Here is an 18984-nt window from a genome sequence, read left to right as displayed (position 1 = left end):
TTGATTTTCACTAGAAACCAATCCTGGGAGAAAAAATACAATGTAGGTGAAGCATTGTGTAGACCTCACCTGGAGCACTGCGTCCAGATAACTCTGAGTAGTGTTATCTTCGTGGCTTTCCCTTCCTATTACTTTTATTTATAGGTTTGTTTGAATTATCACAAGGATAAAACTAACTTTCGCTTTGTGTAGCAAGCTGTAATATTTTTTAGAGCAGATATTCTTCATGCAATTCTAGAACCTGCAATTGAGTGAGAGGAGGATGATCAGCTGCCCAAAATCTTTATGCTTGATTTTCCTGTTTGTGTTAGACCACTAGCCAAGTCCTTGGCTTCTGCTTAATCAGAAATGAAGCATTTTATACCCATTTCACACTCGTGCTCCTGTGCAGTGAGCTGAAGGAATAATGTAGCCAAACGCTGTGATGTTAAATAGAAATAATTGAGTGAGAGTTTTTGTGTTTTGTTTTGTTTTTTTTTCATGTTCTCTTTGATGTGAGCCTTCTTCTCACTTCTCAGATATGCTGTAAAGCTCTGAGGGGCTTCACTTGCATGGCGTTTGTATTATAAGAGAACTAAATAGTAGCTTTTGCTGTTTTTGTTTTGCTTTTAATAACAAGGTTTACTAGGAAATAATTTAACAGAAGGAGATCTCAGGATCTCTTAGTTCTGAGTACTGTGATTTTTCTGGAGAGCTTTTCCCAGAACGTGTTGTTTGGTGTAGTTCTGCACTGGGTGTTAGCTATCTTTGTTGAGGGCTCTCGGAGGACATCACTGTGAATGTCGCTTACTTAGGAGTGTAGTAGAGTATTCATTTAAAGTCTGCTGGGGTTTTGAAGTGTGAAAATCTACTTTTGTGATACACTGTAGGTAATCATTCCAATGAGTTGAAACATTTTCTTATAATTTCAGTTAACCTGTCCACCTTCAGTTTGGCAAGAAGTGTGTAAGGGGAAGTCTTTAATTTCCGCTGTGAACTTCTTGTTCTCTAAACACTTTTCTTTGTTAGCAGGACACAGTTCCTATTTCTTAGACAATTCAAGCTAGTTTGAGCACCCTCATTTTTATGTTTGTTTTTATAACAGGCTATTTTTGACACTGTTTACAGTGTTGTCAAAGTGTGAGAGAGGCCTGCTGGTTGCACAGAGAATGTATGTTTCTCCCATCTTACACTGAGATGATGGCCTTAATGATAATCCTCATTCATTCTAAGAAGAAGCCAAAATTGCTTACTTCTAAGGTGCCACATATAAACCACTCAAAAGCAGTAATTTGTCTTTGGTAAATAGAGCCTTGTGGGTTTCTAAAGTACAGTTCTATTATGTACTGGCATTCTCTTCACTTAAATAGTGTAACCTCAGTGTGACAAGCTAACTACAAGCCTCACGCATGCTATTTTATGGTTTTGGTTATAAAAACAATCATTAACAAAATGCTTGTCTTCCAATGTTTGTGCTTGGAAGGCGCTGGCATTAGAATGGCTGCGAGATGTCTTGCTGTTTGCGGCTACCTCTGATGAACTATTCTGCATGGCTGTATGTTGCTAGAAGGGTATGACAGTCTCTCTTTTTTTTTTCCCTAAAACATCTTAAGCTGTCTTCCTGGTAAGAGGAATCCAGGAGGAAAAGTACTGAACTTCTGTCTGGGGATGGCCAGAGAGCTGTTAAAATCATTACATTGTTTTGGTTTTCAAGTGTAGCAATGTTAGGTGGGATTTGGGGGACAGTTCTTTGGGTTTGATATTTTCCTAGAAATTAAATTCTTTACGATATTGGAGAGAAGGTGGGAAAAAAAAACCACAAAAGCATCTGTCTTTGCCTTCTTTTTCTGAAAAGCACAGATACCTTCCTGTTCTGTTTTATGCTGTCCAGGAAGTCTTTCAACTGAAAGAAGGCAAGAGAAAGTGACGTGTCACTTCTCCCCTGCCCCTTCTCTCAAATAAACCCCTCAGTGTAGGGAAAGAAGCAGCTTTTCGTTCACGTTTATACATTCTGTCTAAGGGAAAAGTTCTTGAACCCATCTCATCAGCTTTTAGGGGGCTTTCATAATGGTCATAATCTCAGGAGAAGCTTAGCATTGGACTATCAGAATGGTTTACAACCTCAGACTGTTGCCTGTAAGTGTTGTCAAAAGAAGTAGACTCACAGCAATAATTGTACAGGCAGAAACGAATGACTGCACTGGAAGCCTCCAAATAGAAATCTAGAGAACACTTGTCATAGGCAGAAGTACAAAATAGCTTAGATTAGAGACTTGCAGTTAGCACAGTCATCACAAAAATGATTATGTTGTTTGAGTGAAAAGAACGCCGGTACAAGATATACCTGAATCTTAGAAATACACAAGGTGTTATCTATCAAGGATAAATTGCTCTGTCTTTATAGCTCAGTGCTCTGAATAGCTCAGCCTTCTTATCTAAAACAGAAATTTGCAACCTTGCTGGGTTTCCTTTCCTCTGAAATGTTGCATATCTGAGTTCCTGGAAAGCATGTAACGCTGATGATTTTACTGGTGAATAAAAGGTGGTCTTTGTGAGATTCTAATCCTTTAGATCACTTTAAATTTATGCTCATTGAAAGAATACAGTGCAGTAAGTTCACCTAAGTGTTATTTACTGACGGCTGCCTTTTTTCTGGAAACTATAGTTTTGGCAATGAAGCATCCTGTAAAAAACGAGAGGATTATCTGGAATGGCCTGAATATTTTATGGCAGTTGCGTTTTTGTCGGCACAGAGAAGCAAGGACCCAAGTTCTCAGGTAAGAAGGCAATATATAAGAGTAACATAACCTAATCTGCCTTGCACATCACATCAGATGCACATGTAGCACTTTCAGGGTTATGTTATTAAAAGTCATTTCAGTGTATAGCTTCTGAATTTTTAACATGATCAGCATTTTTTGTTACAGAAATTGTTTTATTGGGTCTGATCTCGTGTATAATTCTGTGTGTACATTTGTAGCTTGGAGTTCTGTAAATATTCTTTTCATCTGAAGGTTAGTTTTTCCTTTTGCTTGTAAATAGAGTTACAGTTAGAGGAGGATATAACTACTGAAAATTGTAGATCATAATTTTTATTGTTTTTTTAGATTCATCATCTCAGAAGTTCCTTTTCCTCACCTGTGAGAGTATAAAATTTCCTTCTTGTTTGTTACTGCATTCAAGTTGTCTCTCTCTCTCTCCATCCTTTACTTTGCTGGTGTACCTCTCTTGCACTTACATTGATTGGAGGTGATAGATAACCTCTCATGAGACACACAGTTCTGCAGCACCCAAACAACCTGTTGGTATTCCTTTCCCTGAAAAATTTTAGGAAGAAGATCCCAACAAAGCAGTGGATTAAAATGCACGTAAACAGTCTGCTCAATTACTTGCTGGCTTCTGTATGTTACAGCTTTCGGTTCTCTGAAGTATGTTTATTCAGGGCTAAATTCTTGTTTACTCAATGCTGGTTAATAAACACATTGTGTAAATAAAAAGCAATGCTATTGCTGTTTCAGTACATCTAAATTATGGACAGAAAACTTAAAATTCTTCATCACTTCCTCAGTCTAAAAGAAGGGCTGTGTGCAGATTTGGATTAAAGTAGTAGAAGGTGGGAATTAAAGCGTCTGGTCGTTTGGTGTGTGTTTGCATAAACAAGCCATACAGGTTGAGTGCTTGTCTCTATCTAGGTCAGAACTACCACATTTTTGTTCAGTCTTCCATCCATTTTCTTTAGCTCCTGCTGCTGCTTCTATTGCACTGGAAAAGCTAGTCTGGGGAGCTGAAGACAGAAAACTTCTGCGTAGAACTGTTAGTTGTGTGCTGGTTCTGCTCCTTGAACTTGGTTCGCTTTGTACTCAGATGAGGAACAGTGCCGGCAGACTGAGCTGGAGACTGTGTGGCTAGAGGGTAGCAGGCTTGCATCTGCCCTGGTCTGCCAGCTGGGTACTATTGTGACCTTGTTTATTGTAGCCCAGTCACATTCAAAACACAGTGACTTATATAAGATAAAGCTCATATCTCTTAAATTTGTAGGACTGAGTTTTCAAGTCTTATATATCAAGAAGATAATTTTTGCATGCTGTTGGTACTATGCAAGTCTTATTTTTTTTTCAGGTTGGTGCCTGTATTGTAAATTCAGAAAACAAGATTGTTGGAATTGGGTACAATGGGATGCCTAATGGCTGCAGTGATGATATGCTACCTTGGACAAGAACAGCAGCACATAGATTAGACACAAAGTATCCTTACGGTAAGGCTACTTGTAGCTGACCAGTCAGACTACACACATTGCTGTACAGGAATGGTCACTTTCGTAAAACTTAAGTCACTTTTCTTCCACTCTTCCGTCTCTATTCATGCACTCGTACATGATATATCAAAATAAAAATCACAGCTCTGAAAGTAAATTAAAAGTATTCGTGAAGGGCTGACTTCCTTATGAAGTGTGTTTATAAATGGTTAGCCATTATGGACTGTGTAATGAAGTCTTGCAGATATAATGCAGCTTATCAGCACACAGTGTATGCAAATGATTGCTGTTTTGGTGTGTTTATCTCCATGGAAATTACTGAAAGCACGTATGTGCAAAATAAATAATTAGTCTAATACCTATTATTTTAACTGGTATTAAAACTGCAGTGATTGTGAGAAATCCCAATATTCAGGTGTTTGTAGCATAGACAATACATGTTATGACTCATAAAGTTGAATTTTGTCATAAGTGTATGATCACATGCTGTCATTCCATGCTTCTTTTCATTTCGTGTCATAGTAGATTCTCACTGCTACAAGTAAACTGTCTTTCACTGTTTATTTCAACCTGTGATTTGATTCACCTTTACTAAATGGAGAGAATGAATGAGGGGCAAAGACAGTTTCATGGTAAATAAAGCTGAGTGCATCTTTGGATTGTATCTTCACAGCAGGCTTAGTTTGGCCTTCTGCAAGCCTGCTTTGAAGGGTCCTCTGTGATTATTGGCACATCTATCAAACAGGGCTGCACAGTTAGACCTTTGGGCCATGCGTGATTTGCAGGAACCAAAGAGGATAGTTCTCTGAGCTGCCTGAGGCTTCACTCCATGAGGACTGACTGTTGTTGGGCATGGAAATAGTATTGAGAGTTGCCTTGCAGATTTCAGTAGCTGATGTTGGGGATGAACTGTGGTTAAGCCTAACAAAGAAGGGGGGAGTGTGTGCTGTCTTCAATCCCTCTTCATGCTTTTACTTCCACCCCACCTCCTGTTGAATCTCTGTGGGGTGAGACCAGTGCAGCAGGAGCTGTGGGAGCAGGAAAAATGGGTAGCTCCTTCATTTTGTGCTTCATCTTAGCCCCTCCTGGGTTCAGGAGTGGACAGGGGAAGAGCCACAAAGCCATATGAGAACCCTTGAGAATTTCTCCCTTGCATAGGTGAGGGGAAACGAGCACCAGAGTTTGGTTTTTATAAAGATACTGGCCCCTCCAATAAGAAGTATTTATTTCTGTCCAAGAAATCTGTTTTCTAGTTTGTGACTTCTAAAAATTGATGTGATACAGAAATAGGACTTGCGTTAGCTTGGAAACTTCTTGTGCTCATCCAAAGTGCTCATGCCAAATTTTAACATCTGCTCTAAAGCACAGAAGCTCTGGTTTTACATATAATGAAGATACTACAATGGTTCACCATGGTACGACTGCTTTTTATTTATAGGGTGTGGAAACAAACATTAGCCCATTGATTAAAGATAAAGCTGAAAAGAGAATATCGATTTTGGTTGAGTCGTTATGCTTGCTGTAAGTTCTCAGTTCTGAACGATGATCAGCGTGTGTGGTCGTTGGGACTTAAGCACGTTCCAGGAGAGATGCAGAAATAGGCCTCTCAAATATAAAACTCATCGATTTAGACTAAAAAACTGTATGGGATTTGTGAAAATGTTTTATACAATAAAACATGAGTGTCTTTAAAATTTTATTTTTAGTTAACGCTGGCTGCAAAAGCTGTGGAATGTTTCTTTTTTAGCAAGTACAAAGTTAATACACGGTGGTTTAAAAAATGCACTTATCAGTCTTGAAAGCCTGGAGAGATGAGTTCATTTCTAGGAGTTGGTCCAACTTGTGCCTTTCCTCCAAAGAATCTCAGTCTTCACCTCGTTAAAAAACATCACAGCTTTGTAACAGAGTGTCTACTGTGACGAATTAACGACCTGTTTTGTAATTCACAGATCATTTAAAATCTAGCGGTCTCTTATTAATCTTGATAGCACAGTTGACAGACCAGGCAAGTATGTATAAGAAATAAAATCTGCTTTAAAAAATTCTGGTGGATTCAAAGCAACACTTAGAATTGCTGCTAAAATCTCATTAAACTGTCATGTTTTCCTTACTGCTTTCGCTAATTATCACTGCATTTGTGTAAATTGAACTTTTTAGTTTGATTTTTCTTGACTATCTTGTTAAAGGATAGTACAGTCTTACTGTGTGCACTGTGAGCTTATCGTGGCAATGTTGGTGCTGACTCCACTAGAGCTGGGGTGTTGTTTATTGTGTAAAGATGGTAACTGTGCACATACCACCACACTAACCTATAAGATGTCTGCTAGAGCTATTTTATGCATCTGCACTGCTACAGAAAAGGGCTGAGGTTGGATTTTAGTGTTGACCTCATTGTTTTAAGTGCTCCATTAGTTTAGCATAAACATCAGCTCACTTTTCCTCTGTTTTGGACCACTCCAGAGGGCTGTCTCCAGAACAAAGCCTGGGTGTTGCTCTGAGTGGCTCCCTCAGTGGCTGCTCCAGAGTGCAGGGTGGAAAAAGGGCTGTAAGAAAACTCTTCCTATTGTGCAAAGCCTGCTGAGACAGTATGCTTAACCTTCCTCCCTCCCTCAGGCCATACTGGGGGATATGCAATGCATACTCTGTTTCATGCTGTGGAAGTACCACTGCAGTGGGCTGCAAAAAAGTCATCTTACTTCTTTATGCAGTTTGAACTGAAACATACTAAATAAATCTGTGCTGCCCTGGGACTCTTGAGATGTGGAGCTGTGTGGAAACCCAGGACCAAGTTCTATGTAGTGCTGATGGACACCTGGGTAAGATGAACATGAACTAGCATATGCCAGTTGGCCTTAGGGCCAACGGTCAGTCCCTGGCCCTGTCTGTGTTTAGTGTTACAGACACGGCAGGGGATCGGACCCAGAAGCTATCCTTGCAGAACTGTGTTAGGTGATCCTGTAATAAATTTATTGTGCTCCAGCAGAACAGATGGATACGCTGACCTCACAGCTCTGATCAGTTTCACTCTTTTATGGCTAGAAAACTTCCTATTTCCATGCTAAATTGATGGTTTTATACATTCCTGTGTATGCTAGCATTGTTCTTTTAGCTCTTTGTACTGAGTGCCATCAACCCTTCCTCCTTTTCCTCTTGCACTTACTGATAGCAATGATCTTTTGAACTTTTGTTTTAAGGCTAAATGAATCCTGTCACTCTTACATTTTACTGCATCTTGAGTCCTATTGGCTTGAAATTCCCTAGCGTCTCGGCTATCTGTGTCTGCCACAATGTAGTGTACGTTGTACATATCTCGCCTGCGCTGTGAAGTGTGACTTGTGCACAGTGCAGTGTTAAGGAAAGGGCTGTGCTTGATTAAAAATTATTTTTACCCTTATCTAAACGCAACCTGAGCTGCTACTGAAAGAAGGCATGAAAATGCTAGGTAGTGCTCACTTTGCCTTAGAGAATGCAAATGTTTGTAAGGTGTTTGGATGATACAGGAATCATGATGTAAACCACCCATAGTGATACTCTGTGTTCCCTATGAGAATCTTGAAACCAATTAAAACTTCTCATTTGAGCTGCAGAACATATTTGAACAGGTTGGTAGTGTAGCCTTTTTGCTTCAGAAAGTAGTTAATGTTTTGCTCAACGCCATTTTTCACAGCACAAAATCAAGCTTTTGTTGCTTTGCTTTGTGGGAACTGGTTCTTTCCAGGCTGCCAGTCAGTGACAGAAATGGGGATGTTTCTGTGCACCTCAGAGAAATAGAAAGCTAGTTTTGAACACCCACTTCACTAAGATGTTATTAAAAGCTCTTCCTAAGGCTTTGTGCTCAGTACAGTGTAGGGGAATTTCTTAATAATTAGACAGAATTCTGGCTCTCAGAGTCAAAAGTGAGTGCCCCCTGTTGCTGTTAGATGAATGCAAAGCTTTGATGATGCATTATTTCTTCTCACTGATCATTTAAAACACTACATTTTTCTCCTATTAACGTAAGTCTTACTACTGATGCTAGTTGCTATGCTCCTGTTACGCCCTCTGTCTCCACTGTAATCTAAGAACATCTATTTGACAACCAGTCTCTAATTAAGAGGGTTTTAAATTAAAATGACTGGCAAATATAGAAACCTCTAAGCAATAGAGAAAATACTGAGTAAATATGCTTACAAATATTTATACAGGTTCAGATACGATAAAATATGTGCTGTGGCAGAAAGTATACTCTAATTGAACAGTACCTGCTGTGTAAAATGAAACAAACTGTTAGCAACATTTTGTCGTGTTAGGATTATGAGCTTTGCGTCAATTTTTTAAAGAGATGAACGCCTGAAGATATGCAGGCAAATGTTACTTTTGTAGAAGCTGTTATTTTGACAGCATAAAACTTGATAAGGCACCGTGAAGAAGTGTGATGCACTCTCTCCAACTGGCAGTGCAAAGCCGAGGCTTCCACTGTAGAGGGGATATATAGGAGATGCTCTCCACCTATAGCCTCTCGCTCTCTTGTCCTGCATGGATTTCTTGCTAATTCTAGTGTCATACGCCAAATGTCTAAGAAGTCTGGGAATTTTGAAATAATTTCTCTTATTGCACTTGCCCCTTAAGCAGCAGCCCTGTGTTCTGTTCAGATTAGTACAATCTTGGAGTGCGATGGTAAGAATGGATTGGATTAGCTACTGCTTTTTAGGTTCTGCAAAGGGCTTCCCTGCCTGCTTCCAGCAGATTTTTTGTGATGCTCATAAATGGGTTGGGTAGTCCCCATGTTCACTTCCCAGTTCTCCTTTTTCACAGAACAAATTATTGAGGTGTGGCTGTTCCCTCTTCCTGACTGCAGTCTAAAGAAGCTAAGACTTCAATGAAATCTGGTCATGTTAACCTTGCCTTCCTGACCTGACCACAGCAACTGCTCGTAGAGCACACGGAGCAGGAAAGATTCAGCAGAAGTAGCTGTGAGCAGCATCAGCCCAACATCAGTGTTCTGTTTTACTCTAATGTAGTGAGCAGCATCCACCCCCGCACTTTCACAAAGGTTGAAATAAGATTGGCAGCGTTCTACAATTCCATAACCAAAGTCCCCAGGGGCTGTCATTGCAGAGCCAGTGCTTCTCAGTAATGCCTCAGTGCCTTCCACAGTCTTTGCTATGTACAACATTAGGTGTGGCAAGTAGAGGGTAACAGGCAGGTAGAGCTTGGACTAAGTTGGGATGGACAAGGGGCAGAAGAAAAAGTGAAAATTTTACCAGAGGACTGAAAATAAGTGGGCCAAATTACATAACTCCCCATATCTGTTTTTGTGCAGCTTTATGTTGCAGACACCTTGCTAGTACACTATATTTGTTCTGGGGGCCTGTAACGTTTGTCAAGTTGGTTAACATGGCAGGAGAAAATCTTGTGTTAATAAATAAGTCAAAACATGTTGCATGATGCTCTATACGCATTGAAGTGTATTCCCTTTAGATGTAACACCATATTTAGTGCATAAACTCTCCAGATTCTTGGTCTGTTTTTGTTAGTAGTTAGCTACATAGAAAGGTTACTTCCTGGAGCTTTTCCTTTGATTTCTGTTTCAAATATGACATATTACAGTGGTCTATACTCCAAGCTCTAAGTCAAGCCTTTTCATAGTATTAATAAACATTTTGAGTAGTCCTGATGGTTTTTATAAAATCACCGACCAGAACAGTCTTAGAAAGTGGGAAGAGTCGTTCTGACACTGCAAATCAGGAAGAACGTGTTCATGGTAAGTGTTTAATACTGAAAAATGACCATCAGGGTAAGTGGGGGGGTTGTCTCGTGTTTATGAGTAGGTTTAAGGATGGTCATTACCTCATATGCAACAGAAAGTGATATGCAACAAGAAAGGATAGAAACACAATTAGTAATTAATACTACCAGAAATTAAGCATTCAGTCCTCTATTTTTTCCCCCTCTCATGTACATTGTAGTAGATGAAGGAAATGTCACAGGACGCACTGTGTTACTGTATGATTGTTTCTTCAGCTAATGAAGTCTTCAGAGAATACTTTTCAAGCCACTTTTCCAGCACAGAAACCAATCTTGAAGACCTAATAGACCTCATATAATGTTAACTATATGTGAATATTATTAAAAAATAAGACCAAACAACTGAGGGTCCCCAGAGGATATTGCAGAAATTCTCGTTCTAATAGTCTGCTTAAATAAACAGCTTTCAGGTTTCTGAATGCTATGAACCTGTGCAAGGTTTCTTTAAGACAGCATCTTACTGTCTGAGAGGGAACTATATTTTACTAATAGTAGCTGAAGCTCTTAATAGGTTAGAAAACTTTGTAACACCTTAAATGGGAACTACTCTCCTTACTGGTTAGGGATTTTGAAATCCTGGGTTTGACTTTTGTCTCTAAGTAATACTCTATAAGGATTACTCTATTACTATTACTACTACTCTATTAACTCTGTAAGTACTACTCTGTTAGTCTATAAGTAATACAAAGTTGGTCAGGTCTGTAAAATAATTTGCTATCTGTAGATTTTTTTTTATCTATGAATGGATCAGTGGTCACAACCTATTTGTCAGAGATAGAAAAAGGAGGAAGAGGGAGTGAAGAACTATGGGACAAAACCTGAAAGTATTTGTCTGATGCCTGTTCCTTATTATGGACCATCTCACCTAATATCTCTTACAGGTTCCAGTAGCAGGTGTCTAGGGAATGTATAAAGCAAAGACACAATATAATAGTTCCCCAGAATAATTTTCCAAGTTCAATCTAGTGAGCCAGAATGGTTTTGTAATTAATAGCTCAATAAACAAGGGGGGAGAAAGTACTGGAAGTAAGGGGACTGCTTTAATCAATGCAAACCTTTAGTCTCCTACTACTTTGTGCTTTAAGGAATATTTGGTTGAGCTACAGTGTGCATGAAAAGCCCACCTCCTTTGGTTTTTGAAACTAAATCCTGCCAGCTTTGCTGGAGACTCCAGTGCTTCTTGTCTTTAAGTGATTGCTTCTTCCATGTTATCATCTCTGTGCCTTCTTTGTCTCTCTTTCCACTCTAGAGAGTCGTAGTTGTTTTTAACTTCAGATTGTGTTAAGATAGTCAGGAGGCAAAATATCTCCCTCCCTCACTCCAGCTGATGATCTTTTGTAAGTTATTTTTGGCCTGAAATTGCTTTTTCTTGGGAGGAGGTTTGTTGTGAGAAGTCGGGTAGTCTGTAGTTTCTTAAAGGCTATTTCTCATCAGTGCAGGAAGAAAGTTATTGTGGTACTAATACTGAAACGTATCTGTTTTTATGGCTGAAGGCTTCTAAGTTTTAGTAAAGTAGAAATATTTACTGAAAGAATTAGGGTGTGGGTTTTTTTTTCATCATCTGTAACCCCCAGAAGAATGATTCTGTGGCTGTTTCTTTGAAGGCTGTATAAAATTAACTCAGTGATATATTAGGAGTTAAAAGTGTTTTCTGGGTTTTTGAAGTTTAAAAGTTCATATGCTTTTATATCTTGTAGAATTGACGGCATAAGTCTAAAATACAGTGTGATGCGATTATAATAGTAGTTGAAATAATAGTAACAGAAACCGTGTTTTCTTTTTTTTCTTTGTTGTTAATTTCCTATTTTTACATTGTTTTCTGGCTCTACTTTTTATGAGAAGACACGTTAACAGTGTAATTATAGCGATTCTGGGGGCAGCTTGTCTAAGTTGATGCTGAGCTTTCTTTAGTAAGTGTTTGGTCCTTAGTGACTTGCCTACACGGGGAAGTTTGTGTGCTGTATGTTAGGCTGTAAAGTTCCATGTAGACCTTTAGCACATACGGAAAACATTTCTATTCAATAAGGATTCCTGCATGCTGAATGTGCAACACTCAGTTATTCTTTGTGTGTTGAAATCACGTACACAGGGGTCACTACACAGTTGCAACCATATTATGAGCTTGTGCTCGTAACTTTGCCTGTTTTAATTTTCACGTGTATGGAAGGAAGACAACTTTTTCCTTTTTTTTCCCCCTTTCTTTTTAATCTGTTCTTCAAAATAAGCAGTGGAAAAAAACGTCTGCGTAGTGTTGTCTGCATACACAGGTCTCTGGCTGAGCTCAGACCCACACTTGAGTGCCTGTTTACAGTGTCAGTCATGGCACCAGACAGTTTCTCAGCAGACAGATGTATACATTCTGCAACTTGCCATCATTCCTAGGTGTAAACAGGAAGTTGCGGCACAGACCCTGCTTCCTGATGGTTTTCATCAGAAGTTCCTGGTGGATAACCTAAACTGAGCTTTCTCCTCCTCTGTCTGTAACATGGTACATGCTCTACTGATGTGTACTGCATAACAAGTTGAACCCCCAGTCACCATCTGTCCAGAAAGAGCCATTGTGTAATGGAGGAATAAGGCAGAGTTGTCTGTTGTTACCTGGCCTATCTCAAATCCATGGAGAAATAGAGGACTTTGTTTTCTTGCTTGGGAAGTCTGGCACCTTTTAATGAGCAGTAAACTTGCTTTAATATTAAAGCTGGGACGTTTTTATGGTTGAGTGTGTCTTGTGTATTCTTGGGGTGAGAGAATCATGCAGCAGCACTGAGCAGTTCTGGGACCCAGAGGACAGAGCTGCTCAGTTTTACTTCATGATTCTCCTGCCTTTAAGAGCGCGCAGTGTGCTCTTAATAACCATAAGAATGTTCCTATCTGTGCATGTAAACACATAAATGAGCTGTTTTATACTGGCAATTAGATACTCCAGAGAGTTGTGAAGCTGTGAGATATTGCTTCACTTAGGGTGGTTGCAACTACTTGGCCCACAGCCTAAGGCTTTGTTGCCTGCTATAGGTGTGAGCAAATGGCAATGCTAATGTGCTTAATGATATCATTGCTAATCAGCAGCCTGGTCAGAACAATTGACCTTCATTGATCTTGGTATTTCTGCTTTTATTTCTTCCTCTGCCCTTTATGACAAGCTGTGTAAGCTATTTGCCTTTGAAAGGATGTAACACTTTAATTTTAGTTTGACTGATTAATTTTAATGAATGATATTAGAAATTGTTTTTTTGTTTTGTTTTGTTTTTTCCAATCAGTGTGCCATGCTGAATTGAATGCCATCATGAACAAAAACTCAGCTGATGTGAAAGGGTGCAGCATGTACGTTGCCTTATTTCCATGTAATGAATGCGCAAAGCTCATCATCCAGGCAGGTAAGGAGTAGAGTAGTGCCAGCCTGATTTGCCAGTGTTACAGTGTTGCCTTCTCATTGCTATCATGGATGTATTTGATGTTAAACTGCTGCTGTTAGGTCTAAATTAATTGCACTGTCAACTTCATAGGATGCTACTTGCGGGTTGTAGGTTGTTTTTTTTTTTGCATCCGAATGGTGCCAAATTTTTCCAGTGCTAATTGCATCTTCTGTGATTCTAAGCGTGCTTCTAATTTAGGTTTGTAACTTCTTAGACCAGGAGCTGCCAAAGAACAACACAGGCTTTGCATATCATTACTGTCAATTTTACTGTGCTCTGACACACTGAATGGGGTAGGGCAGAAAGAAATAAACTTCTGCCATGACAAAAGGTCTGTTGGGAGTATATACATGAAATTTTAATTTGAACGTGATGCATGGTAGATATTTGAAGATTTTAAAATATCTTTGCTCATAAATGTCATAAGACTTCTATGATCCTACTTTAATTATGTCTTTTATTACAATTGTTATAAATCTGTGCCACTGCAGATAGTGTGCTGGCCTAAATGCATTGCCTTTTTTCAGATTAGGCATCTGTAATAGGCCACAGCTCCAATGAAAATCTCTTAAGCAGAGGGTATGTTCTGTGCATTGAGTAAAGTCTTGCAGCCTTAGCATGCATTGCTATTCTGAGGACTTCCTCTTGCCACTAATGGACATCAGAAAGAGCAAAAGAAAGAAAAGAAGTAGCAAAGGGAGTACTTAACTCTTTTTTTTTTTCTGTAAGGCTTGAAGTGAAGAGGGGTGAAGGTGGAAAGACAAGGACATTCTTTATTTGTGCTACATTTCTCTTATTTACAGAATAAAAATCAAGTGGTCTTCAAAGGTAGATTTGCTGCTTGGTCTCGGTGTAGTCGCTCATCCTTTTCCTTATGCACTTAGGTTGGCAGAAAATAGCATCGTATTATATTTACGTTGCCTGGTAAATACAGGAAGGTGATGTTAGGCTCTGAAGTGTCTCTTGGGTCAGCCTTTACATTTCTTCTGTAAGCAGGGCACAAATGGTTAATTTGTGCATGGCTCATTCCACCATTTGAGGCAATATGTGCTTATTAGGTTTTGAACTTGGAACTGAAAGTTACTTATTGAATGGAGAAGAAAAAAGTATCCTTTTATAGCTATGTATTTGGAAGGCAATTGAGATTTGGGATTCTTTGAGAGGAATTTCATCTATATTAGGTAACAGGACAAGTTTTCAATAGGTTTTTGCAAAAATGGTTAATTTCTACTCATCTGTCTTGAGGCTTTGCCTGCAAGTTTTTGGACCTGGTTTTCTGATGTAAAATTAGGTGAAATAAGGGAAAACATTTTCTAGCTATCTGAGAAAAATGCCTTCCCAAACAGCCTGACCTTACACAGACCTATTTTCATGTGCAAACTCTAAGCAGAGGTGTGCCAAAGAGTTCTAAAGTATGTGGATGAGTGCTGTCTTTTCTGATTTTGTGTGCCAGTTTTTATGTCATTACATTTTTTTTCCCACACAATTCTAACTTGGTTTTTTTTTTCTTCTCTTTATGACCTTCCTAGGCATAAAGGAGGTGATTTTTATGTCTGACAAGTATCACGACTCTATTGAAATGACAGCGGCACGGCGGATGTTTGATTTAGCTGGTATTGTATACAGGTAAGAGAGCTTAGAATTTATTTTTATTTTGGAAAGGAAGAAGATTGTGAAAAAGACCAACTTTAGGGCAAAAGTGTCTTCCTTTGCATTGTACAACTTCTTATTCCCTATTAACAGGCCTGTTCTGTATACCAGCAAAAGATACTGGGTTGACAGACAGCAACATTGTCTTTCCCTTGTGTGCTGCTAAGGTTCAATTTCGTAATGTTTGCATGAAAAAAAAAAATCCAGTTGGAATATTCCTTTTCATTCCTGGACTTTTCTTTTTTTTGAGAAGAAAATTTCACTTCATTTGCCAGTGAAATTGTGAATGTGATAGTTTTGTTATGTTGTACTTGGAGAATCATTGCTGACCTTGGTTTGAGTAGTTCAGACTTCCCAGTGAGTTCTTAGAGTCCCTTACCACATGAATTACCCTATGTGTGCAACTGAAACGACCAACTTATTTTACATGGATGACCTGATACCTATTGAAAGCTCAGTATCTTCTTGTTGCAGTCAATTTGGGCAGGTATCAGATCAGCCACCTGCAATTAATTCTTGGCGCCTATAGCTGTCCGGTCTTCTTTGGTCAGCATTTCTTGTGAGAGAAGTATAAAGTCTGGAATATTTGCCTTAAAGTAATGAGAAACTGAAAAATGTTTGAAGAGTAGTTTTTGAAGGCACTGGCAGAGATACCTAAAGACAATCTGTTCAACAGCTAGTTTGATGGCAATAACATGCTGTGGGTGAGGCTAATTATCTGGTCAGGGAGGCATTGCAACTCTGGAAAGTTTTACAATATTAATATAGAGACTTGGAAAATTTGCAAACATAACAATTCTGACAGATAAAATTTTATGATGAAAGGTACCTACTGGGTTGAGAAACATCCATGAAAAAATATAGCAGTACTTGAAATTCAGTTTTAGTCCTTCAGTGTATTTTGTGCCTACTAAGACTGTTTGACTAAGAAGCATAAATCATTCCCTTGCAAGTCAAATCTTGTAACTTCTCCAGGGTGAGAAGTGTTTCTTGTATTTCAGACTGCTGTTCTGGACAAAGTACGTTCTAGTCTGTCAGAGTTTCTGTGGCCAGCAGCATGAGCTTTCCCGTGATGACTGTCCTTTATTCTTGTATTGATTATTAAAGATGTAGGTTGTATTTAATGAATCTCTTGAACTGAATTGCAGAGCTTAATTAGGCACTAAATCCACACTATTTGCATAATCCTTTGTTTACTGGTAGACTGTAAAATATATGCTCAGTCCCCAAATACCTTCCTTGCTAATTGCTGCAGCAGATGCTCTAATGATAATAAAAGGAAACAATTTGTGGCTGTATTAATTTTATAATTTTAAAGTTACAATTTTTAAATTATTCCCTCTTAACTAGTTTGGTTTATTTTCCCAGTACAGCACATAATGTGATCTATTCCCCTAGCAAAAAAAAAAACAAACCCAAAGCAAAACAAAAAAACAACGAATGTACACAAAGGCAAAGTTTGAAAGTGTTCTTTGAAAACGTGGTGGGGAAAAAATGCCTTCAAAATATTTGTCACAATATATTTTAGATATTTTGTATGTACTTGTACATGTACCTTTGCATATATAAATGTATGCAGTATATGAAAATATATATATGTGCATGTGTGTATATATATACATACATGGATGTATAACATATTTCAGATATCTGAAAAAAAATCCCAGCCCTGGTAACATGATGCTACCACCTGCAGCTAAGTTGTTAAAACTTCTTTGACTCCTGGGTAATTTATGAACTCCAATAGCCAAAGAATGTACAGGCTGACCCACCCCGTGTGTCTTTTTTGTCTTAGTCTTTCTTGTCCAGGTTTCTCGCAGTGTGGTGCACTATAATTGGCTCCCGCAGAGATGAAAACTATGTGAACCTAAGGAGGGTTTTTTCCTTCAAAAATGTAGCTGGAGCTAAAGCAAGCAAAATGTTTTAACTACTCACTAACTAATACCTGTATTTTTCTTTATTTTAGGGAATTCAAGCCAAAATGTAACAAGATCATCATCGACTTTGATTCAATTAACTGCAGACCAAGTCAAAAACTTCTGTGAATTAAGTCCCATTATATCTCTAGAAGACTGATTATCCTTCTCTAAAAAGCTGCAAATGCCTTTCATCATGAAGTTACTTGCAACTTTTTAATGGCTTCTATAGCTAAAGTAGACTTCTAAGAAATGTAAGGCATAAAATGTTCCCCTCAGTTCATCTTGTCATGTGGAATCTAAATCAACTTAAAATTTTTAATGCCTTTATCAAATCTGCTTTAAAAGTCTAGACATGGAGATGAGACAATATAATGCATGTACGAAAAACTGTTCTGGTTCTTGCTGCATTCATCACTACATGCTCTGATAGGCTGTCAGCATTGAGTTAGACTCAAACAGCAGCTTTTATTGTAACCAGTAGTACTTTCAAATATGCTAATATATGTTGATCTCTCCATTGGATGTGTGGATCTAAATAGTTGATCCTAATAAATGACAAAAATGTGTCATCCATACAAATACTAATCTTCTGACTTGCATAACACTAGTATTTTAAAAGGCTATACAAATTGAAGTGTATATGGTATTTTATTGTTGCTACCCAACAAAAGGAAGTTGATTTTTCTGTTAATTGCTATCCAACATTGTTATACTTGTGGAGTGGTGAGAGAGGAAGTTGTTCTGAGAATGGCCGTTGCTGGAGCAAGCTTTAGAGACCTTTAAATTCTCTGTTTTTACCAGGACTCCAGAATTGAAGGGGTTAGAAAGAGTAAATAATTTCTCTCTTACCTTTGGGACTCTTATTTGGAATAGGTTTTCATGTGTAGAAGGAAATTAGTTTATTGGTCTAAGTTCATTCTAGATGATCCAAAATAGTTCAGTCTTAAAATTAACCTGTAAGGTAACTCAATCATTTTTTGTCCTTTGAGAGAAATTGGAGATACTCAGCCCATATCCACATCCGTGCCAAAAGAGGTAATTATGATGTTAGCTTGTTTCCCAGTGCTGGCGTAGTACTTCCATTTTCATAAATATTGCCTAAAATAATATCCTTTTTAATTTTATTTTGAGATCTGGGAATATATTTTGTGTTCCTTTTCTCTAATTTGATTTTTTTAAATGAAATATGCCTAGTGGCTTTGTTTAGATGATGTTTTTTGGTCTATTTTTTTTTCTTCTAAGATGTGGTTATACTTCAGTGAGCTTTTATTTTCTCTGAAAACGCTTTGTTTCATATTTTGGGACACTGTGTAATTTGGCTTCATACCAGTATTATTAAAGTCTTATTAAAATCTACTACACTGAAGTAGACTCATTATTATCACTTTAAGCCATGCGCTTGGTTCCAGAGTGCTGCCGCTTTTGCAATCATATGCAAAGCATATTTTGTGCTTTTGTGATACTCCATAAAGTGTGAAACACTTGGCTACTAAAGGGAGCATTGTCATGTATTACAAGATGTGCCCGTCTATAAAGTAATTTCTGACATTCTCCTTTCTTCTATACAACTGCTTTCCACCTCCGAATTGGTCTGTGGCTTACTACCAGAAGAAGACATTTGCACATATGTGGAGGGGGAGGGTGAAAAATGAAAAACTTCATTAATAAGATGTCACTAAAACAGCTCGTGCACATCTTTGTCTTTGCTCTGGATTGGAACTGGAAGCTTTTTTAGTTATACCGTTCTGACAATGGGACAGAGGGGGGAGAAGCTGCAAAATGTGGGGTTTGGCAGTAAAATCAGTGCTTTCTCAATAGATCTCAGTTCAGACTTAGAATATGTACATATTGTGATTTTGATTAATTTAAACAGTTTTATATAATGTCTAGAATAATGAGAATGAATCCTGTACGTACAAACTCAAGAGGTGTTTCAACCAAAGTTGGAGTGTTTCTAGGGACACGCTGGTTTTACAGTCAC

At 38.3% G+C, this 18984-nt stretch overlaps 1 protein-coding gene across 5 annotated transcripts in view; it reads left to right on the top strand.

Moving 5' to 3' along the window:
• DCTD (dCMP deaminase) overlaps positions 1-18360 on the top strand; it is a 45703-nt gene extending 27343 nt beyond the window's left edge. For all 5 annotated transcript variants that reach the window (XM_072335738.1, XM_072335737.1, XM_072335740.1 and 2 more), the window contains 5 exons: positions 2645-2756; positions 4099-4234; positions 13279-13395; positions 14964-15060; positions 17051-18360. In XM_072335738.1, the coding sequence (XP_072191839.1) occupies positions 2706-2756; positions 4099-4234; positions 13279-13395; positions 14964-15060; positions 17051-17129 (480 nt within the window). In that variant the 5' untranslated portion in view covers positions 2645-2705 and the 3' untranslated portion in view covers positions 17130-18360. The remainder of the gene's footprint in view (positions 1-2644; positions 2757-4098; positions 4235-13278; positions 13396-14963; positions 15061-17050) is intronic.
• The last annotated feature ends 624 nt before the right edge of the window (positions 18361-18984 follow it).

Source organism: Excalfactoria chinensis, chromosome 4, assembly GCF_039878825.1.
Source record: "Excalfactoria chinensis isolate bCotChi1 chromosome 4, bCotChi1.hap2, whole genome shotgun sequence".
In the NCBI taxonomy this organism is placed as follows: domain Eukaryota; kingdom Metazoa; phylum Chordata; class Aves; order Galliformes; family Phasianidae; genus Excalfactoria; species Excalfactoria chinensis.
This window is presented reverse-complemented; position numbering and strand designations above follow the sequence as displayed.